Source organism: Trichogramma pretiosum, unplaced genomic scaffold (assembly GCF_000599845.2).
Source record: "Trichogramma pretiosum strain Unisexual culture from Peru unplaced genomic scaffold, Tpre_2.0 scaffold46, whole genome shotgun sequence".
Taxonomy (NCBI): Eukaryota; Metazoa; Arthropoda; class Insecta; order Hymenoptera; family Trichogrammatidae; genus Trichogramma; species Trichogramma pretiosum.
In genome coordinates this window covers 149,670-173,530 of record NW_019641609.1, presented here as the reverse complement: position 1 = coordinate 173,530, position 23,861 = coordinate 149,670, and the positions used below count along the sequence as shown (strand labels likewise).

Genomic DNA, 23,861 nt, shown 5'->3' with positions numbered 1-23,861 from the left:
GATCGGTGATGCAAAACCGTCGGATTTTGTAAATATATGTATAAATAAAAAGCGCGCGAGTACGTACGAACGCCATTATGTAAAGTAGAACGAGAGCAAACAATAAAGCATATATAAAACGTCGAGTCTGAAAGAGAGACGAACTCGAGCGTCGGGGATTTTCATTTACCTTGAATTCACTACAGGTAACTGCATATGCATCGTGTTTACGTACCTACTTAGGCGCGCAGTGGATGACAAAAACCAAAAATAGAAATTTCTAACGTTAGAAAAAGTCAACTAATTGAATGCTGCCGGTCATGCAGCAGTTGTATTTTCTACATAGGCAAACAAACTTGAATCGATCATTGTACCACAAGACGCATCGAGAGTCTCGTTTGAATCAGCAAAGAAAGTATGAGTTTCAAATTAGCTACTTGAGCTCAATGACCAAAGCTCAATAACTCGCAGAGTCAACGGCTAGAGAAAAAGTATAGCAAGACGGGAAGAAAACCAGCTTCCACAGGGCCGATCAAAAATGGCAACATGTAAAAGAGTACTTGAAGAAAATCAGAGGAAATAAACAGCTTCAAATTCATTGCTCGTACACGCAACCCAAGCACGTAACTAATAAGCTAGATAGCTCAATTTGCACTTCGATACAAATTATTTCAAAAAAAATCAAATTATCGAGATATTTATATGAACGGAACTCTGTTTTGCCACTTGCGAGTTGACAATCCGCCATCTGTTGATAGGATCAAAAAGCTCATACTCAAATATTATATCTTTGATTACGATAAATCTTGTTACATAAGAAAACAAATTTTGGAATATTATTCTTAGTAAATGAATTAATGAAAAGTATAACGCTTTTTAAATATTGCTATGGACTCCTTTAAAAATAGCTGTTAGGAGTGAAACTCAAACGAAATTACCCAAAAAGTTGAAGATCAAGCAAATTAATAAATTCTATTATATATGTAAAAAGTCAACCAATTTGATGTGCATAAATGCTGGATAAAAAAATAACCAGCAGTGATTCAATTGAAAAATTTAATCAATTCCTTTGTCTCTTCGAAGATTCTCTATTCTCGCTATCATCTCGCGCGCTCGTTTTTCGCGGCTTCTCTCCTCGTATACCCAACGCACCTCAAATTAAGTCTCACATCATTGAGAAAAAAACAGGATCGATACGCCAGTGCGGGAGACACGTTACTAAATGTATCTCAATACACTCAAAAACGAGCGGCAATCGATTGCGGGCGGCAAGTAATAAGATAGATAAAAAGCTGTATAGGATAGCCGAGAGCTCACGATCGTGGTGGTGGTGGCAACTCGTGGACTCGCCGAGCCGCAACGGGACAGCCGCGCGTGTGTGTGTGTGAATGTGTATACGCGTGTGTGCTTTGCTTTGGCGGGCGCGCACCGAGTCGCGAAAGATCATTCGCGAGACGAGCGCGTCCGGAGAAGCAGCAAACTCCGGCGGTATACACAGTGTGCGTCGTGTCGGAAGAGGCGAGTGCTTGTGCGCGGGGGCATGTATATAGCGAGTCGTGCTTTCGCCTCGAGTGGGAAAAGTTGTTGCTGTATTATATATTTATGAAATAATTTACATCTTTATGTGCGCATAATCAAGACGACATGGAGCTGCTGCTGCTGCTTTGATATAGAGGTTCCGAGCTCGACTCCGTTTACGTATCTCAAAAAGTTGTATACCAGTGACCGGAAGAAAATAAAGAAAAAGAAGGAAAAATGATGGAGAAGACGTACGCGAAGATGCGCTCGAAGCTGGCGTCGATCTACTGGCCGGACTCGGTCGACTCGTCGATCGGCAGCTCGGGCAGCGCCGGCAGCAGCAGCGGAAACGCCAACGGCAGCCGGAACTACGTCGACCCGTGGGACCTCGAGAACTACGCGTACATCAGGCGGCACAGCGTGGCCCTACCGCCACCGCCGCCGGAGGAGGAGATCATTCAGCAGCAGCCGATCTATCAGACGACGAGGCGACGAAGGGCCGGAAGCCGCTACGCTGGCCCGAGCGATACCGATCTCTACGACTCGAATTATCAGTGAGTAATGATGAAGTTATAACGAAAGTTAAGTAGCGATCGCGAATTAATACACGAGCATATGAAAGCGCGCGCTATATTATAATTTGTGCGATTTCACGAAAGAAAATCGCGAGCGATCGCATATATATACGCGTGCATGTATTTACGCGATCGAAAAATCGAAAATGAAATGCATTCCCGCGACTCGATATCGCGCCATCATTTGAATAATACATTCGACGAACGAACGCAGGTACGCAGCTGCTCGCGAGCCCGGTTACCACGCGCCCGGCAGCGTCGAGGAGATCTACTTCGGCAGCAGCGATCTGTCCGCGACCCTGAGACGAGCCGCCGCCGCGGCGACGATGAGAAAAAACAGCAGCAGCAGCAGGTACGATTACAGCAGGCGTCCTCCCCTGGCGGAACCGACGCAGCAGCCCATCTACGAGACGCGACAGGAGCTGCTGCAGCTGGACGACGACGTAGACTACGAGGACGAGTTCGCCTGTCCGGTCGGCGTCAGGTCGTCGTACTACGACACGCCGCTGCCCCTCTACGCCAAGCTCTCCGGTAAGTTATTCCTATATAGTTGCTTTTTTGCGGAGTTTTATATATGCCATTTCCGCACTCGCCTGAATGTACATATATTTACAAATTTTCACTCTGCATATTCGTATATTAATATAAGTGCACACACTTTCGGCTTCGCGTTTGCTGGATATTAGAATAAACTCGCAGTCGGCGATTTTCTCCTCGATAAACACGTGCGCCAATGGCAATTAGAGCGTAATAGACGAGCCGTTGTTGTTGTTGTTTTCATTTTTTTTATTTTGCTCTCTCTTTCTCGCTCTTCCTAACTTTGCATTCTCTTTCGCAACTGTTAAGGAAATATAAACCATTTTAAATAAAACTATATAAATTAGTACGCAAGGTCGATTGTGGTTGGCGACCGAAAAAAAGTCACGTAGGTATCCGGCATATTTCGAATTATTTACGCGAATTAAAATTGTGAGGAAAGTCGTAAAAATAACTCCTGTTTCTCGCGACGCAGCTGTGTGCGCGACGCCGAGACAAGGTCGACGTCGTCTCAGATCGAGGATCTCGATTGTGTGTGTATGTGCGCGAGGAGGCCCAGATTGTATGGGTTGCCGCCGAGAGAGAAGATCATCTCGGTAACGCCGCGGCATGAGAATTGAGATAAGGGCCCGTCGCCGCTCGACGACGACGCCCAACGTATACGTAGAAACGAGCACGCGGGAAAGTAGCCGAATGTGTATCAAGAGACTTTCTTTCGCGGGCGTCGTCGTCGTCGTCGCGCACTGCACATCGCGAGTATGGAGGATCGCAGCCTCGTGTCAATCAATTTTTCCATCTCGCAAATCCGTATCAGAAGGCTTGGAAAACGTATAAATACAGACACCTGAATTCGCGCCAACGAGGAGTGAAAGCAGTAGCAGTGGCGGTGGATTAGATAAGCCCTGGCTTCGAATCAACTTTACTCTTTTTTTTCTCTTTCCTTGTATATTAATAATAATAATAATAATGATGTATACCCCCGTGTGCGCGAGGTTTGATGTCTATACGTATAGCATTCGATGCACGTGAAACGCGATGAGTAATGATCGATTATTAGTAAATTTTTTTTCAACCGACTCTCGCTTTTGTGCGCGTGGTCAACTTTTTTTTCTTCTCATTCTTCGTACTTACTCTCGACGTATTAATCTCTACGCACGAATGCAGTGCATACCTATGTACATGCGAGCTATGCGCGTATGACAATCGATGTACGGCCATTGGCTACCGCGTATACGTATATATGCACTTTCTTCGTGGTTTTACGGCTTGATTTCACTGCTCTCTCATTAATTCGCGCGTACACGCATCGGATCGATCGGCGATTTTCGCAGTTGCGCGCACCGCGGCGCGTTTGGATAATGAGGCATTTAATGCGAAATTTCGATCGAAGCCCCGCGCGAATTTTCACTTCTTCTTTTGTCTAGGTCAGCGGTGAGCTGCCGCGGTCAAGTGCACTTTTACTCGCGTTTTTATCCTACGATAACGCGTTTTCCGTGTTATGTATTTACGCTCTGCTTTGATAAAAGTCGAGAGGCGTCGATCGAGTTTCAAAATTTTACTTTTCGCACGCTTGTACGCGCAGTTGCAAGGCGCACCGCGGTCTGATTAACTCCTCGATCGGATAAGACAAATGAATTTTCGATCGATGTATACTTACGAGCAAGACAATTTGCCGATGTATATTTGCAAAAGTAAAACAAGTAGAGCGACGCGTGCCATGTACAACGAATTTTCCCGATATTCAAGAGAAATGAAAAACAAAAAGGAAAGGAAAATGAGCATGTGTGCAGCCCAATATACCGCTCACGAGCAATAAAACTTTTGATGAAAAGTACCGAGAGGTGTCCGCGTAGAAAACTTTGTATGCTGGAGTATGTGTGGCAGCTGTATGATGCATGTGCTGGCACATTCAGCACCTCGAAAACGACTTTCTCTCTCTTTCGAGTTCTGTGACGATTATTTTTTTCCTCTCGTATTTCAGTAGTTGATTTGCATTCTATTCGTGTACGTGTAATTGCATTCAAATGTTCATTGCCAAAAAAATATTACTATTATCATTATTCTTTATTGTCGTTTTCTCGGTCACTCGCGCGCGTTCGATGTCAATCGAGTGCGCTGAATCAACAATCAGTGGCTCATTACAATAAAAGTATATAATAAGATTGCATCGTTAGACCTTATATATATATGAAAAAACGATTGCTCAATTTCGCGCCGCCATCGAAGACGACGACGACGACAATGAAATTTACGTGCCTTATAAATTCCAAACTTAACGTCATCGCTAGCGTGTGTATGTGATCCAGCAAGTGTCATTGACTTTATTTAAAGAGCCTCAAAATTTTACCCGAGAACGGAATACATAATTCGGTTGGATCAATATTTCGACAACGGGCCCCGCGAAAGCCGAAAAAATAACATATATTCGGTGATATTGCCCGACGCAGGCAACATTTCTTCTTTCTCGTACGTGTTATACTCGCATGGATACACCTACAGTCGTATAGACCCAGAATTAAGCTATTGCTCTCATATTACATATCTCTCGTATTTATACGAATCTAAGCTTGGTTCTGTCACTTACGAGTTTACGATACGCCATCTATTGATCGGATCGGAAAGCTCATATTATAATCAAATATGAGCTCTTTAATTGTGATAATTCTTGTTACAATCAAAAATGGAGTTTAAATTAACAAATTTAATTTAAGAATATTTAACATGTAAAAAAGCTAAAAAATGCGATTAAAAAAAAAGAAAAGACCCTAGGGTTCACTTGTAGTGTCTATGCGTATAGATAATCAGATCATCAGAAGCGATTAGATTGAATTCATAAAGTTGTAATTAAATTTATTCCATCACAGACTCTGTCCACCCGAAGATTCCGTATTCTTACGATTACATTTTTGAGCTTCGAGCCTAAAAAAGTTTCACCTCGCTAACGCGTTATACAGTCATGCACATGAGCTCTGGATAGATCATATAGGCACGCGTTCAATAAGGATACGCGCCGCGAGCTGCAGCTCGATATGTCAGCTGCCTGATATCTCGCCGACGCCGCCGGTAGTGATGGCGTTTTAGAAAGGCTCTTCGATGCATAAATATATATATGTACGCGCGCGACTCTCGGATGTAGATCGGCGAGAAAAGTGCGTATATCATGAGCATGTATAATGTATATAAAACTGCTTCCATACGTCAGACGCTGCATACTCGCGTTTCATCTCTCTACTTCGGTATAAGCGCGGCGTGAGAGCAAAAAAAGCGACTCTATACGTATATAATACATAAACATGTTATACTCGTGCTGCAGCTCTAGAGGTGCAGGTTGTTGACTTTGGCAATCACGAGAAGCGGAGTAGTGGGGCCGTTTGCTCGCGCGCGCGGGTGGACTTGAGTCACGGACCCTGTATACGTACAGGTGTGCTAATATAGCTCGATTCTCGATCTCGATTATGTCACGCACGGTGCGCGCGCGAGCGAGGATCGCTTTGAATTTCGTCCTCGCTAATTGCCTTGTTATTTTTTGTCAATTTTTTTGTTGTCGTAGTTGAATAGCACTTCGTAAAATCTCTGGGCAATGTGCGGACGCCTTGCAAAACGTCACCCAAAGTCGCGTGTGCGTGTACCAATAACGCGTATCTGTCTCTCTCTCCCGCAGATCGCTCTGGAACGTCGTGCGGCTTTGCTCACTGACCTGTCAAACCGTCCCCGATCGAAATAAATCGTCTTATACAGAAAAGAGAGAGAGAGAGAGAGAGAGACAGAAAAAAAAGCAGTTCAATTTCCATGAGCGCTAGCGGCCAGCGGCGGCTATATAGGCTCGACCTTTCGCAACGCATATTTTTCCTCAAAATTGCCGCGTACAGACGACGAATTGCGCGCGACGTCGTCGATCTCCGCCACGCTTATCCTTGAAGCAGCAGCAGATCGAAATCTCATTAGAGCACGCGAGATCGAGGATATACATGTAATTTCGAGTCTGCCGATTTTCCGCTAAAAAAGCGAACGAATCTCGAGCGCCGATACCGTCCTTATAAATACACGGCGAAATACAACGTCGTGTACTGCACCGAGTGGATGTGTATATACATATATAAATGTATACATTTCAGCGTTGCGCAATGCGCTTCTCGATATACACACACATACACAAACAAGCGCGGATCATAGAAATTGCGTAAACACCATAATAATAAATACATACGCGAGTCTTACACATGCTGTATAGGCACGACACGCGCTTTTATACCGCCGTTATATTATTGTATTATGCCAACTCTCGTCGTGCAGCCGCGGCAGAAGAAGAAACTCGGCTCGCATGCGGAGGTGGCGCGTGGATTTTTCAAGAATCCTATGCCACATATATATTCTAATATAATGGGATCGGAGGAGCGTCGTGAGAAGTGACCTGAAACTCCACACGACGAATTTCAATGAGCTCGACAAACCCGAGAATCACTCGTACGTATAATGCGAATTCAACTGTTATACACGCGTGTATCTTCTGCAAGCGGCTAATTTTTCATCCGGAAGCTTCTTTGGCGGTGTTGCTATATAACAATTGGGTTATTCATGATGACACACATTAATGTGCCTGAGCTGAGACAGGTTGAAACGGAATTTCCATGAAGTAAAGTGCATAATTATAAGCAGCGCAGCGATGATCGCAACGAAACATGGATCGGTTCAATCAACGAGCTCGCAGCAGATATGTCGATCGGCACGCGTACGCGCGAATTCACGAGAAGCTTCGATTTAAAGCGCAATTAGCCAAAAAAGTAGTAGTAGTAGTAGTAGTAGTAGTAGTAGCCGTGCACAGCTCGGCAGGCAAGGCTAATTGGCCGTAACGCTATATTAGCCTCAGCCAGAAAAACTTTCTCCCCGACGCGCAGAGGTGGCCTCATGCTGCCGCTGCTATATACTCGTTCGAGCGAGCTCCGAAAAGGAGAGAAAGAAAAAATAAACGCGTTACATACTACATAGCTGCAGCATACCGATCTTGCCCATGAGGACAACCGGCCAATAATGAGCATGATCGACACTTGTCTCGCTCGAGATGAACAAATTTTTCGATACTCGTTTGCAAATCGGATCGCGCGAAAAGCTCGCGAGCAGCAGCTTTCTAAGCGTTGCGAGGCGACTTTAAAAACAATCGATTCGCGCAACGCAACGACCACGACTTTTTTAAAACATTGCGTCGCGCGAGTAAGATATATATTATTTATCGTATAGTTACAAAGAACGATTGATGGTGTATTATATTGTACATTACGCTGCTACACATCGATATACATCGGATATAGGCTTTCACCCGAGAACGCGGCTAAAATAATAATATCTATCTCGATCTGCTTAATTATCCATGTATACGCATTGGCGCGTTATGTGCGCGCGCTACACCGTATTTACGCAATGTTTTTCATCGACTGGTATAAAGATGAAAAAAAAAAAATACCCAGCTGTCCGTCTGTTTTTTTTTCTTCACCTCTCTTTATCCTTTGCAAATTCCTTCGACGTCGCTTATATATAGGCAGCTTATGTACCGATTATGATAAAAGAGAGGCGATTGCAGAAAGTATGTATAAATCGCTCATCTAGCATAAATGGCCAATCAAGAATTATGCAACTGTTTCGCGTGTCATACGCGTCTACCATACGTTGTGTGCGACTACCTGTATATTTATGTGTCAAAGAAAAAATTGACTCGACGTCCTTTGGACTGTGCGCGCAGCAGTGTTTATGGACGAGCGCGAGGAGAAAAAAAAGTGAAAGTCGATTTTACGCGTATACCGTACAGCGCAAATACTACTTGGATGTGTACTTTAACGACACCCTGTGTGCAGGTCCGAACTCGCGAGTGCACACGATATCCCTGTGTGCACGGGCTAATGAAGCGACGATACTACTCGGATTCAATCGGCTGTTAATGGTGCATTATATTCTTCTATTTTTTTTGTACTCAAGAGGACTCGCAGAAAACTCTCTCGGTCAATGCATCTTCTTACACACACACACGCTGCATGGTGCATAATACTCTAATGAAGAAAAGAAAAGTTTCCGGCATATAGACGAAGTTTCCTCCGCTAGCACGCCTCGTAAACCGAACAATGAGGATGGGAGTTTCACTTTGATGCTTTGTAGATCGCGCGCGTCTATATGAGAGATTTTCCTATGTATAAAAAAAATTGACTCTTCGATAATCGAATGATAATTGCTGCGACAAGTAATACACACGAAGTTCATATTGAAGTAGCGAAGAAATTTAAATATTTTTTTCAAATTTCGCGGTCTTACATGACATGCACGTAAGTGCTTTCAGCTCACAACTAACGTGGTTTGATACGATCAAAGTCGAAGAGTAAGAATTAAAGAAGAAAGTATTAGATATCTTTATCCAAATAAGAACTTGGACTATAAAAAATGTATGTAATTTTTCTGAACGAATGATTTTGTGGCGATTGACTGGTCAGTGACCAATTGACTTCTCGCAGCGTCTACACAATAAACCTAGTTCTTGCAACCTAACTATCACGTCTCCTGGTTTTCTCAAAACCTTGCCCGTCATTTCTCAACTTCTAGGCCGCGAGCCTTGACGGTAATCTACCCAAAGGCCTACAATTTCTTCCAAGCGACCAAGTAGTTTTCGAGTTGTCCACTAAGCAGCACTCACACGACTCTTGAGCTCGCTGCCTCGCTTAGAACGCCACATGTGGAAAGGAAGTCGCAGCTCACAAGATAGTATTGGCTACTGCAAGTCCAGTGTTCGAAACCATGTTTAGTCAGGACATGTCAGAGAACGAAAGTCAATCGATTGACATAGTAGATATGAGTTACAGTACTCTAGTTGAAATGCTTCGATACATCTACACACGTAATGTAGAAACTCAAGAATTTTCCATGACCGCAGAACTCATGGAGGCAGCTGACAAGTATCAGCTTCGAGAATTGAAAAATAAGTGCGAACACATATTAGGCTCAAACTTGTCATCTGAAAATGCAATGGATGCTCTTAAATCCGCTGATAAATATAACGCGGACCATCTGAAGAGAAAATCAGTTGATTTTGTCAAAAGTGCATTGAACGGATCATTGTCCTTGAATGAAATGAGTGACGTGCTTCTAAATAAAAAACCAAGACTGGAATAAACATTCTTTTTCCATTTTACTTATATTTGTTTATCGATGAAATTTACTTAAAAATGCTGTGTTATTTTTTTTACTTCAAATAAAGATGTGATTTATTATTCGATACATTACGGATTATTTGATCATTTTTATTAAAAATCCTGGATTACGTAAACACTTGAACAAATATATAGGTGTAAAATCGTGTCCGACGTGTTTATACAGAGAAATAATTTTGTACAATAAAAAACTATAAGCACGCAATATGACCGTAAAAAGAATGACAAAAATGTAACTGTCATAAGTAACGTTTTCTTTTTTCTCTACATGGAATTACATCTAATCTTAATTCTTTTACTTAAGAAAAGTATCATTTAATGTACTAAATGCTAAAAAATGAATCTTCATAGAGAGACAAATCAAAGGGAAACAATTTACTCATGCAACACATATTCCATCCTTCCGTACACCCTAGGTTCATGTATTACTTAAATATCAGCATAAATTGTTATTTTTTGACCGAAATGCACTAACAAATACAACGAAGCAAGCAAGGGAGAGAAAGAGAGAGAGAGAACGACACCACATAGACGTTAGTAAAGGCATGAACGCCGAGCACTATATACTATTTCTTGCCTCATGTGTACAGTGTATACGAGTCATAGGAGGAGCCAGAGTGCAGACACTCGACAGTCTACACTGCAGCAGCGTTATGGCAATGTATACCAACTATGATGCCAATAAAAACTTACTAAACTTAACAGTCTACACTGTCAAGCGCACGAAACCACTAGAAGCAACTGTCAGTCGAAGAACTCACGATTACCGCGCTCGCTGATTTTTCAGTTTACACGGACTCGCTGCACAAAAGCCATAATAAAGTTTCACGCAACAACTGGTGCTTTTTTCAATTGATCATTCAGTTTTCGAGTTCTCTGCTATACAGCATTTACACGACGATACGTTTCACTTGAAGCTCGCAATAGTCGCGCGCAGATCGAACTAAGGAAACACAGGACTTCCTTGTAGTGATTCAAGTCTTTTGCTCGTTGCAACGGTCAGTTGTAACTCATACTTCGTATTCAGTCGGTCAACTGTTGTGGTTATGTGATCAATTGCCCGACAATTTGTGACAGTGAATTCCGACATTTAGTGATAATCGAATCTTTGCAGCATTTTGCCTAAACAGTAAAGTGCATCATGTCATTCGTTGTAATCGGCGATTTGCGCATTAATGAAGAGGACAACCTTTTTACTTGGGCGTTATCACATGATGTTTTAAAATTGTTGTTACAACATAAAGTGGTTAGATCGGGCCAATTTAATATCCGTAGTTATGATAAAGTTGCATTTTATTTAATACTGAATACCTGCATGTGTAGTCATCGTGGACCTAATAGAGATAGGCCAGTCGTGTTCAAAAAAAGTTGGCGTTTGTGTCTGTGCTGCACAGAACGGGACTCATCAACGTGGAAGTGGCACTACGAAGTATCAATACTCAAGAATGACACAATTTTCGAAATTCGAAGAAAAAATGATTTCATGTTTCCTGTTAAACGTAACGAAGAATCGATTTTATTGATACCCTCAATGGTAGTTGAAAATGCCATTTCATCCCAGGATAATATAAAAATTCAATACAAGTTAATATCGGCTCAGAATGGGCTTGTTAACGTGGATAAAGAGTTTGGCTCAAAATTCAATTTCGAGAGGATGTTTCTCGATAAAAAATTCAGTGATATTTTGCTACGAACAAAATGCGGAAAGGAAGTCGCAGCTCACAAGATAGTATTGGCTACTGCAAGTCCAGTGTTTGAAGCCATGTTTACTCATGATATGTTGGAAAACAAACGCCAATTAGTTGATATAGTCGACATTAGTTACGATACTGTAGTTGCAATGCTTCGATACATCTACACAGGTAGCGTGAAAAATCAAGAATTTTTTATGACTGCAGAACTCATGGCGGCCGCTAACAAGTATCAGCTTCAAAACTTGAAAAATAAGTGCGAAAACTTATTAGGTTTAAACTTATCACCTGAAAATGCTGTAGACGCACTTAAAATAGCTGATGATTATGATGCAGAACATCTGAAAAAGAAAGCAGTTGATTTTGTCAAAAGTACATTGAACGAAACTTTGCGCTTGAATGAAATGAGTGATATGCTTCTTGGAAAGAAAAGAAAGCATGAATAAACTTCAATTTTTCCATTTTACTCATATTTGCTATTCAATAACATTAACTTGAAAATGCCTTGATATTTTTTATACTTGAAATAAAGATACCATATGAAAATGCATCCCTTTGTTATATTATTCGATTAATTATAATATCATAATATTTCGAAATGGCTGAAACTCGCAATAATTGTGAAAATAATAAACTTAAGTGTTATATGTGTTTATACAAAGACAAAATTCAATGCGCGTGGGCCACGCAATATGACTGTAAACCGGATGATATAAATAGTAATCGCGATAAGTAACGAACTTTTTTTACATATAAAATTAATCTAAACTCAGAATTGTTGTCCCCAAAAAAGATTATCATTCAATACACTTCGCTAAAAAAATGAATGATTATTTAGACATTAACAATAAAGCATCAATTCAGTTCTACACCATTTATTTCATCTTTCTGTAAAAACACAGTTGCTTGCACACTAAATGAATTGCGTAATTAAAAAGGTAATTTTTATAGCAATCGCTTCTGCATTTGTATACTAAAGCTAAACACTCGACCTATTGGCAAAACCGATTCAAATTAAAGTACTGTGGAATATTAATATTTCGTGCAATAATTGAAGAAGGAAGTATGTCACGTTTAGTTTAAGTTAGAAGACTGATTTCGAAACGATTCTTTGTAGTTTTCGAGATGTCCGCATAGCGGCGTTTACGCCGCTCAAAGGGTCATTTTCATCCGCGTTAGAACTTAAAACACAGGTGGATATTCGAGTCTTGACTTGTGCACAGTCGTGAGTCAACGGATTTTCGTGGTCACGTAATATCTACTGCCCAACAGTTTGTGCTAGTGTAATAAACATCTCTAACTACTTCAGTGAAAATTGAACCTCTCTAGAATTTCTCACAGATTTTATCATGTCATTCGTCAAACAAATCGGCGATTTGCAACTCAATGAAGAGGGCAATATTTTCACGTGGGAAATAACGCAGGATTTACCATTGTTAAAAAAACATAAAGTGGTTGTATCAGACACATTCAATTTCTCTAATGACGATGAAAAAGAATTTCAACTGAAACTATACCACTGCGCAAAAAACCCTAATCCAAGCAATTGCCAAGTTAGTTCGCATTGTTCGTGTAAAAATGTTTGGCGTTTAGTTCTACGCTGCAGAAATAAAGATTCATCAAGTTATCGTTTGAATTTCGACATATCAGTAATGAAGGATAATGAAATTTTCAGTAGCCGAAATGATGATATGTTTCGTATTTCTGACCGTGATGGTGAAGAGGCAATTCTCAATATCTGTCCTAACTATGTCCCAGAATTCATTTCACAGAAGAATAATATAAAAATTCAATGCAAGTTGAAGTGTGAGATAGACGATGTGAATATAAAGTTAGGAAAAAGATTTAATTTCGAGAGAATGTTTCTCGATGAAAAATTCAGCGATATTAAGATACGAACTGCTTCTGAGAAGGAAATTCCAGCCCATAGAATCCTACTGGCTACTGAAAGTCCAGTATTTGAAGCCATGTTTACACATGATATGATGGAAAACAAATGCCAATTGGTCGATATGGTCGACATTAGTTATGATACTGCAGTTGAGATGCTACGATACATTTACACGGGTAGTTTCAAGACTGAAGAATTTTCCACGACTACAGAACTTTTGGCGGCAGCTAACAAGTATCAACTTCAAGAATTGAAAATAAAATGCGAACACTTATTAGGCTCAAAGTTATTAACTGATAATGTTATTGACACCCTCAGAATCGCTGATGTTCATGGTGCGGACCTTTTGAAGAAAAAAGCACTTAATTTTGTGAAACGTCAACTGACAGGGTCACAGACCTTAGATGATATGAGTGATATGCTTCTCAGTAAAAAACGAAAGCTGGAATAAATTTTCACTTTTCAATTATAAACTTTTATATTTGTTTATCGATGATAATAACTTTATTACGAATTAAAAAACTCTATAGTATAGTATACGTATACAACATGTATACAACATGTACGTATCATACCCTACAGGATCATATTGGCATCAGCGAGCTACGATAGCGTTTCATAATTATTGACCGAACACGCACCAACAAGTACAGCCTGTGCGAACTGCGAAGTAGCGAGGGAGAGGGAGAGAGATGCACGACGCCACATCAAGACCTTTGTAAAAGCATGTGCGCCGAGAGCTTCTATTTCTTGCCTGTGTCACGAACTCGGGACCACAGAAGAAGAAAGCAAGCGTGCAGACACTCGACACTGTCGAGCGACAAATCATAGCACGCGAAGCAACTAGGAGCTACTGTCAAGTGTCAGACGAAGAACTCATGATTATCGCGCTCGCTCGTCCTTCAGTTTTCACGAACTCGCTGCCCGCGAGCCGTAAAGAAGCATCACATTAAAAAAAGATGACTTCTTCAAATTAACCATTCAGTTTTCGAGTTCTTTGCTAAACGACACTTACACGACGATACGTTTTCCCCGAGGCTCGCCACAATAGTCGCGCGCAGATGAAACAGAGGCAAAAAAGGATTTCCTTATCAGTTCCAGAACGCAAGGGTAGCAAATCCAGTGACCAGTATTGACTTGTGCAGCGGTAGTCTGTCGTAGTTAACCAGTGAATTGCCATAGCCATATAATATTTTCAGTTTGGACAAGTGCGATAACAATTTGAATAACTCCAGTGATAATAGAATATTTTCTATAACTTCTTCGAAGTGTAACATGTCTTTCGTCGTCAAACAAATTGGCAAGTCCGAAATTAATACGGAGACCAACATACTTACATGGATGTTATCGAAGGATGCTTTATTGTTGTTGTTAAAACATAAAACAGTTGTATCTGGCATATTCGATGTCGATGTACATGGGAAAGGTGAATTAGTATATTTTTATTTAAAACTACAAGAGTGCCATACTCTTCAAAGTGTGCCTATAATTCAGTTCGAGTTCAACCAAGTTTGGCGTTTATTTCTATGCTGTACTGAACAAGAATCATCATTTGGTTGTTTAAAGTACGAGATATCAATATTCAAGGATAGGGACATTTTTGACACTCGAACGGATAATTGTACATTTGATAGATATCGTAGTGAAGAACCGATCTTGAACATACCTCCAGTCGACATCGATAGATTAATTACATCCTCGGCTAAAGTAAAAATCCAATGCAAAATTACAGCCACGGCTACGGAAAATATCAACAATTTTCAAAATCAATCTGTAAATAGGAATGAAAAGTTGAGATCAAAATCAAATATCGAGAGAATGTTTCTTGATAAAAAATTCAGTGACATTTTGCTACGAACAAAATGCGGAAAGAAAATTCCAGCTCATAGGGTCATATTGGCTAGTGCAAGTCCAGCATTTGAAGCAATATGTAGTTGCGATGTATTTAAAAACGAAGATGGATCGGTGGAAATGATGAGCGTTAGCTACCATTCTGCAATTGAGATGATACGATACATTTACACAGGTAGTTTCAATATTCAAGATGATGCCACGACTGCAGAACTTTTGATGACTGCTGAGAATTATCAGCTTCGAGAATTGAAGAACGAATGCGAACACATATTAGGTTCCAACATAACAACTGAAAATGCTATGTCAGTTCTCCGATTTGCTGATAAATTGAGCGCGGAATATCTGAAGGAAAAAGCAGTTGATTTTATCAAACGTCAATTGACCGGAAAAATGCCTGTAAATGATGTGAGTGATTTACTTCTAGGAAAAAAACGAAAACATAAATGAACTTTCTTATTTCAATTAAACTTTGTTTTCCGTTGGCGATGATATAAACTCGAAAACTGTTTGTTATTTTTGTTCTAAAAATAAAGATTTATTGTCAAAATTCATCCCTCTGTTTGATTGTTCAATACATTATAATACATTTGATCATTGACTCCAAAATTTTGAAATAACTCAAAAAATGAACGATAAGTGTTTAAGCATTTTGTATGTTTATGCAGAGAAAAATTCAATGCGATACGGAACTGTTCACGTGAACCATGTGATATGACTGTGAACAGAATGACAAAAATGGTTGCAGTAACATGTAAGAGCCTTTGTTCGATCGCTTATAAGCATTACCGCTTTTTCAGGACTATTTAAAATTTTAGCTTGAAATATTTTTCACCTTTTTAGCTGTCCTTCTCACGTTTGTGTATAGTCATGGGCAATTAGCTCTTTGCCATGGTTGTTTGATAAAATCGGCATCTACGGCTAAGATTCAATACTATTGATATTTTCTCTAAAAATTCAAGGAAAAAATATTCATGTCTTCATGTTAAATTTTTCTAAATTAAATCGAATGATCTTTTCGAATCAACGCTGTTGTTTCCCAAAATTTCCGCTATGCGACGCTCGCCCAGACGTCTAAATTAAACGGGTTGTTATATCGATTTTAGGACATGTAAGTGACTATTTGGGTTTTAATTTGCTCAACGGATAGTCGTATACATAAGTAGTTAGTCAACATTGCCGTGACCACATATATCAACTTTCTAATTGTGTACGCGAGAGTAATTAGTGATAGAAATCCCACACGTGTCACAATATGTCGTTCGTCAAAATCGGCGATTTGCAAATTAATGAAGAGGGCAATATTTTCACGTGGGAAATAACGCAGGATTTACCATTGTTAGAAAAACATGAAGTGGTTGTGTCGGACACATTCAATTTCCATAATGACGATAAAAAAGTATTTCAATTGGAAGTGCGCCACTGCATAAATCATCCCATTCCACCCGACTGTCAATCTACTCCGGAATGCGAATGTGAAAAGGTTTGGCGTTTATATCTACGCTGTATCGATCAAGACTCATCAATCGATCGGCGGGGGTACAATATAATAATATTCAAGAATGGCGAAATTTTCGACGGCCGTCACGCTCTTATGTTAGAAAGCGAAGCACCTATTCTCAACATGTGCGAAACCCATGTCAAACAATTCGTTCGATCCGAGGATGATATAAAAATTCAGTGCAAATTAAATTATTTAGAGAGCGAGTTATACGATCTGGATCAAGATGTGAGGCCGAAATTAAATTTCGAGAGGATGTTTCTAGACAAAAAATACAGCGATATTTTGCTAAAAACAGCATGTGGAAAAGAAATTCCGGCTCATAAAGTCGTATTGGCTGTTGCAAGTCCAATGTTTGACGTCATGTTTAATCATGATATGATAGAAAATAAATGCCAATTGGTCGATATAGACGTCGACATTAGTTATGATACTGCAGTTGAGATGCTACGATACATTTACACGGGTAGTTTCGAGACTCAAGAATTTTCCACGACTGCAGAACTTTTGGCGGCCGCTGACAAGTATCAGATTCGAGATTTGAAAATAAAATGCGAGCGCATATTAGGCTCCAAGTTATCAACCGAGAATGCTATGGACACTCTGAGAATGGCTGATACGTATGGTGCAGAACGTCTGAAGATACAAACAATTGATTTTATCAGAAACCAATCGTTCGTAGCATTGACCTGCAATGAAATCAGTAATATGCTTTTAGGAAAGAAAACAAAAGAATAAATACACTTTCAATTTAACTTTTTTATTCAATTATCGATAAGATTACCTTGGAAACTTTACTTTTTTTACCGAAAATAAAGATTTGTAGTTCTATTATTCAATTCATTATATTTGATTATTGATTTAACAACCCTATTTCTAAATTCCGCTACAATTATGTGAACAATAAAGTATTATTCACGAGCCAAATGACAAAAGTAGTTGTCGTGACATGTAAAAACCTTTTTTCTTTTACTCGAAATGAACTAAACTCGAAATTTTTGTTACCTCTAGAACAGAACCATTTAATTCACTAGGTTAGCTTAAAAATGAGTTTTCATTTAGACACTGACCTGAAGGCATCAATTTTCTACTACAACATTTATTCTATCTTTCAGAAAAAATGCAGTTACTTTACACTGTACTATCAATGACGTATCAAAAGTCATGCTTACACCGGTCACCTAAGCATCAACACTTTTTCAGGACTATCTCACATTGAAGTACTGAAGGGCTTTGAATATTTCTCATCTACTTCGCTATCCTTATCACATGCCAATAATTAAGAGCGGTCAGCTCATGGCTACCACACATCAATTAACATTGACCTTGAATGAAATGAGTGATAAGCTTCTTGGAGAAAAACCGAAAGAAAACATCGATTTTCATTTTTCTATTTTACTTATATTTGCTAGTTGATAACAATTAATCTAAAATGCCTTGTCATTTTGATATTGAAAATGAAGATTTACCATCGAAATTTATCCATCGATTTTATCATTCAATTTATTATAATATATTTGGGCATTGATTTAAGAATGGCCTAATTACTATATTCCACAAAAATTATGCAAAGAATAAACTTTTGAATTATATGGGATGATACAAAGGAAAAATTTAATGCCACGAGAAACAGTTCATGTGACCGTGACATGACCGAATTACAAAAATAGTTACTTCAAATTTTTTTTCTATATAAAATGAATTAAACTCGAAGTTGTACCCAAAAAATTATCATTCAATACACTTCACTAATAAATTAATGTTTATAGACATACTGACCAAAAATCATGTGGGCGATCAGCTCACGGATGAGGTCTTTTGATACCACCAGCGCCTGCGGTAGAAATTTAAAGACAAATTTAATATTCTTTGCAATAATTCTAGAAGAAAGTATTTCACATCTCAGTTAACTTGGAATTAAGACTGAAAAATTTGATTTTTTAACATCAAATTCTAGAAACGAGTGATTTTTTCAAGCGACTATGTAGTTTTCGAATTGTCCGCTAAGCGGCGTTTACACGACAATACTCGAGCTCGATAGGGAATCACACGCAGATAAAACAAAGTCCTCAAATCTCAATGGGTCTTTTTGATCAGTTTTAGAACGCATCATAGGTGGCTATTTGAGACTTAACTTATGGCCGTATATTTTAAATTTGGGTAACACCACTAGATAGTGCCATAAAGAAGAAGAAGAAGAAGAAGAAGAAGAAGAAGAAGAAGAAGAAGAAGAAGAAGAAGAAGAAGAAGAAGAAGAAGAAGAAGAAGAAGAAGAAGAGTCTTGACTTGTGCAACAGTCAGTTGTGAGTCAGTCAGCTGGTTGTCGTGGTCGTGTAATATCTACTGCTCAACAGTTAGTGCAAGTGTGATAAAAATCTCCAGCTACTTCAGTGAAAATTGAACCTTTCTAGAATTTCTTGCAGAATTTAACATGTCATCCGTCAAAATCGGCGATTTGCAAATTAATGAAGAGGGCAATATTTTCACATGGGAAATACCACAGGTTTATTCATCGTTTGAAAAACAGGAAGTGGTTGTATCAGACACATTCAATTTCCTTCGTGACGATGAAAAAAATTTCAATTGGAACTACACTACTGCAGCAGAAATCCTAATCCAATCAATTGCCAAGTTAGTTCGCATTGTTCGTGTAAAAATGTTTGGCGTTTAGTTCTACGCTGTATAGAACAAGACTCATCAACGGATCCATGGAAGTGCGAAATATCAGTAATAAAGGGTACAACAATTTTGTTTAGCCGAAAAGATGATATATTTCGTACTTTTGTGCCTGATAGTGAAGAAGCAATTCTTAATATCTGTCTAAATCCAATTTTTAACATTTCTCCTACGAAAATTCTATGCAAATTAATATTTTTTAAGAATGCGATGGTCGATATGAATAAAGAGTTGGGAGGAAAATTTAATTTCGAAAGGATGTTTCTCGATAAAAAACTCAGCGATATTTTGCTACGAACAAAATGCGGAAAGGAAATCCCAGCTCATAGGGTCATATTGGCTACTGCAAGTCCAGTATTTGAAGCCATGTTTAGTCACGATATGTTGGAAAACAAACGCCAATTAGTTGATATAGTCGAGATTAGTTACGATACTGTAGTTGAGATGGTACGATACATTTACACAGGTAGTTTCAAGACTCAAGAATTTTCCACGACTGCAGAACTTTTGGCGGCCGCTGACAAGTATCAGCTTCAAAAATTGAAAATAAAATGCGAATGTATATTGGGTTCCAAGTTATCAATTGAAAATACTATAGATATTCTTAGAATCTCTGATACTTATGATTCAGACCGTTTGATGAAAAAAGCAGTTGATTTTGTCAAACGCCAATTAATCGGAACATTGCCCTTGAATGAAATGAGAGATATGCTTCTTGGGAAAAAAAGAAATGAAACATAGACTTTCTTTTATCCATTTTACTTATATTCGTTAATTAATAACATTTACTCTAAAACGCCTTTTTAATTTGAACTGAAAATAAACATTTACCGTTAAAATTTACTCCTGCGTTTTATTGTTTGATTCATCACTATTATATATTTCATCAATGCCGGAATGGCTAAATTTATCAACCAGTATAAGCGTATATAATCGTTTAAATTACCAAATCGAATGTGGTAAGAAACTAATGTCAAACTGGGCTCGGGCAATTCGACACTAAAATTGAATCAAAATAAGAGTTTTTTATTGAATCACTTTTGTACCCTTCCAAAGTTCCCTCTGTAGCTGAACATCTTCAGTGGCCTCGCGCGCGCGACTTTTGATTTTTATCAAATTGAAATAAACATACAAAGCTATTCATACACGAAGGAGTGATCGGCCTTTTTTCTTCGTCTTCTCGTGCAGAGAGCGATAGAACTGCCTTAAGGTCTCGCTCGAATGGCAAAATTTGTGCAATATGCGTGGCACATAGCATCATATTAATATTTAATGTATATCAGTTGACGTTATTTTGTAACCAGTATTACAATACGATCGCAATGTTGCAGATATCGAGCAAGCCGAGGCTCTCGAGGAAATCAGGCGGAGAGAAATGACGATGACTTCGAGGCACCGAGGAAAGGGCACCGTAACGAGATCGAGGAACTATCCCGGAAGGTGAGAGGATATTGACAATAATCAAAACTTGTGTACTTTTTTCTTTTAATAGCGTGTCGATTTTTATTAATTCACAGAATTAATAGCATAATCATATTCGGTAACTTAGCTTCGTTTTTTTCTTAAAAAAATAATTATTGTGATTTAAAATATTCTTAAGACAACTAGAATACATAATACTTTCTGAACGTTAGTACAAATGAAAAGTATATATACGTTAATCGATCAATCTTCAATAGCTTAAAATGATAAATTTCCTTCACCAACGCTCTGGGAAATCAAATGGAAATTTTTTACTAATTCGTTTTCGAGCAAAAATAAAAATAGTTCGTAGCAGCATTTAATGTGCACGAAGCTTCGGGATAGTCTAATTACTATTCACTGAAACAAAATCAATAATGCTGCCTAAGTTAATTGTATGTACAGTTGATTTGGTTTTTTCACAAGCGTCATTCTAAACGCTGAATTTCGCAGTTCGTTGCGCAACAATATAATAATACGATAATATCTATAACGATGAAAAGATCTTTTTGGTCAACGCTGCCAACCGGGGCCGAAAATTATTATAATTTTATCCTACTCTCTTTTCTTCTTTTATAATTAAGCTATTAACACACTCTATGTTATCTCTACAGTATAAAAAATAGATATTGAGACTTTACATAATATGATTAATCTAAACTGTAAGTTGAAATTTCATTTGTACTTGTAATTTTTTTTTACATCAGGGAGGAGTGCGCAATACATCATCCCCAACGTCAATACGGTTTGCTTGACGCTTATCCGGAGGATGATTACGATACGAGACCATCGCTCTACAGTCCACCCACTCATAACATAGGTCTTAGCACGTACGGACACCTTCACATCGATTACACAAGCAGTTGGAATTCACTTCACAGAAAGATCGCCAGCAAATGAAATTATTTGTAATACAAATAAAAGAAGAGGTTTTTGCAACGAAGATTCTATATCTACATCTAACTGCTGTGTAAATTATTCAATTCATTTATCTAATGAGTTCTGCGATTTGTAAATAAACTTTTCGATCAAATCTAAATTTGTGAATTTGTGATAAGGTCACCAGCCTTGAATCACTCTATCCGTAATTTTTTACATAGACAATTATCTTATATCATAATAATAGAAGATAAAAGTATTGTATCGTTTTGAATTTTTTTCAAGAACAATTAAAAAATCTGTCAAGATTTAAGAAAATCACTAATTTCCATCAACTTCTAATTCTACCCATGATTCATCATCATCTGGACAGTAAAGTTTTCTTTTTTTACAACTGTCAGTGGAGGAACTTGTGCTCGATGTGGCTCTACTGTTATGATTAAGAGAGTCGTTTTTATATGTAATGTCCAAATTCGAATATCTGCAACAAACATGTACATAAATACAATATTACTTATCATTCAAGATTAATGAAATAAAAAATTTGTACATTATGAAAATAAATATTAAAATAAAAGTACTTCAAATATTAAATATGTATACATACTTTGGCTGCGACATCCTTTTCTTCTTACTTTTTTGAATTTTTTTTGGTTCCGTTAGGTCAAAAGAAGGATGATCAAAATGTAGCGAGCTAGGAGGAGCAGTCATAGCTGATACAGGTACTGTTGGCTGTAATATCCATGATTAATTAAATTAATGAAGGACATATATTTCATGCCATCATCAAGATAGTCACAAAAAAGTTACAAACCAGAGATGATTTTTTCGGGCTGTTCGTGGTTATTTGATGAAATATTTCTCTGAAACTTTCATTTGGAATAGTATTATTATTAGTCCTTGTATCTCTTAGGAGTTTCACTTCACCCCTCAATTCTTCAACTGAAAATAGTAAAAGTAAAACTTTAATTTAAATACAATGACACTTCATATAATTAGAAATAAAATTGTATAATACTTTTATAATATTCACAAGTAAATTATATAAGTTATAATAATTGAATAATATTATTGAACACATTACTTTTTTTCGAATGATCCTCTAGAAGATTAGATTGTTCTTCTATCGTACTCCTTAGATTATTATTTTCTCTCTGCAACGACTCAACTTTCTCAATGTTTTCTGTACTTTTGCGTTTGAGCATTCGTATCAGCTCTTGCCGCTGATGATCAGTCTTGACCAAACGCCTTCTCAACTCTTGGACAGCTTTTTCTAGACTCTCGTTGGTGGTCTGTAGCTCTAAATATTCCTAAAATTGAATTTGAAAATTATAATTCTGAAATATTCTACAGCACAGATGAAGACATATTATAACGTGAATGGAAAAGGAGCTCTGATCATCAAGTGGTACCAGACACAACAAAAAGCCAGAAATCTGCAGTATGTAATTTTGCAGTTATCCTAAGCCCATGACAGCTCAACCAAACCACGAGTACGGATAAACAAGAGAATGTGCATTATATAACGGTACTTAGAATTGCAATGTAACGAGCGTACAAGAGTCACGATAGAATTGTCGAGCTAGAAGTGTTCGACGCAATTAATCGAACGCGCGACATTTTACAACGGTTTAAGATCAACGAATGCCATCACCGATCGCGTCAATCAATTTAACGACAATAGTCACTCTTCAATCGCGTCGCGTGCAACAAAATGCACGAAGGTAATCAATCGATAAAATGGAAAAAAGTATTAAAATAAATCACACTAACGTTCTTCATTTTGGTAAATTCGCGCAAGATCATGTTGACTTGAAGCTTCGCTGACTCCTTCATCCCGCAACTGTCAACAACTAGCTTTATGGCTTTTCGCCTCGTGGACCTCATGTTGATGTAAATAATGTATAATTTATGCTGTGTGTCCGGACTGTCGTGCGTGTATCGAACTGCTTTCAGATTCAGCGAACGTTGTGTACACACATAATGGTGGGCGCACTGTAGACTGCTGCTGTCTATTCCGCGTTATGATACATTAAAATACTGCACAGTTGCGCATATAAGCTGCTCTGTGGTGGTGTTGCGCTGTGCTTGTCGAAACCTGCATAGGTAGCGCGC

At 38.6% G+C, this 23,861-nt stretch overlaps 4 protein-coding genes across 4 annotated transcripts; 3 read left to right on the top strand and 1 right to left on the bottom strand.

The window, feature by feature from the left end:
• The first annotated feature begins 1,496 nt into the window (after window positions 1-1,496).
• LOC106654944 lies at window positions 1,497-20,888 on the top strand. Its single transcript, XM_023458491.1, has 3 exons — window positions 1,497-2,051; window positions 2,287-2,603; window positions 20,738-20,888. Exons 1-3 carry the CDS (start codon window positions 1,735-1,737, stop codon window positions 20,848-20,850), a joined length of 747 nt encoding a protein of 248 aa, XP_023314259.1. The 5' UTR covers window positions 1,497-1,734; the 3' UTR covers window positions 20,851-20,888.
• LOC111693582 (protein roadkill-like) lies at window positions 12,711-15,660 on the top strand. Its single transcript, XM_023458490.1, has one exon. The coding sequence runs from the start codon at window positions 12,837-12,839 to the stop codon at window positions 13,827-13,829; it is 993 nt and encodes a 330-aa protein (XP_023314258.1). The 5' UTR covers window positions 12,711-12,836; the 3' UTR covers window positions 13,830-15,660.
• On the top strand, window positions 16,358-17,569 carry LOC106654943 (speckle-type POZ protein-like A). The gene has a single exon (XM_014375106.1). It carries the CDS (start codon window positions 16,485-16,487, stop codon window positions 17,466-17,468), a length of 984 nt encoding a protein of 327 aa, XP_014230592.1. The 5' UTR covers window positions 16,358-16,484; the 3' UTR covers window positions 17,469-17,569.
• A 1-nt stretch (window position 20,889) lies between the features above and the next one.
• LOC106654945 lies at window positions 20,890-23,737 on the bottom strand. Its single transcript, XM_014375108.2, has 5 exons — window positions 23,520-23,737; window positions 22,831-23,056; window positions 22,561-22,688; window positions 22,354-22,478; window positions 20,890-22,227 (listed from the first exon to the last, which is right to left on the bottom strand). Exons 1-5 carry the CDS (start codon window positions 23,631-23,633, stop codon window positions 22,068-22,070), a joined length of 753 nt encoding a protein of 250 aa, XP_014230594.1. The 5' UTR covers window positions 23,634-23,737; the 3' UTR covers window positions 20,890-22,067.
• Between the last annotated feature and the right edge of the window lie 124 nt (window positions 23,738-23,861).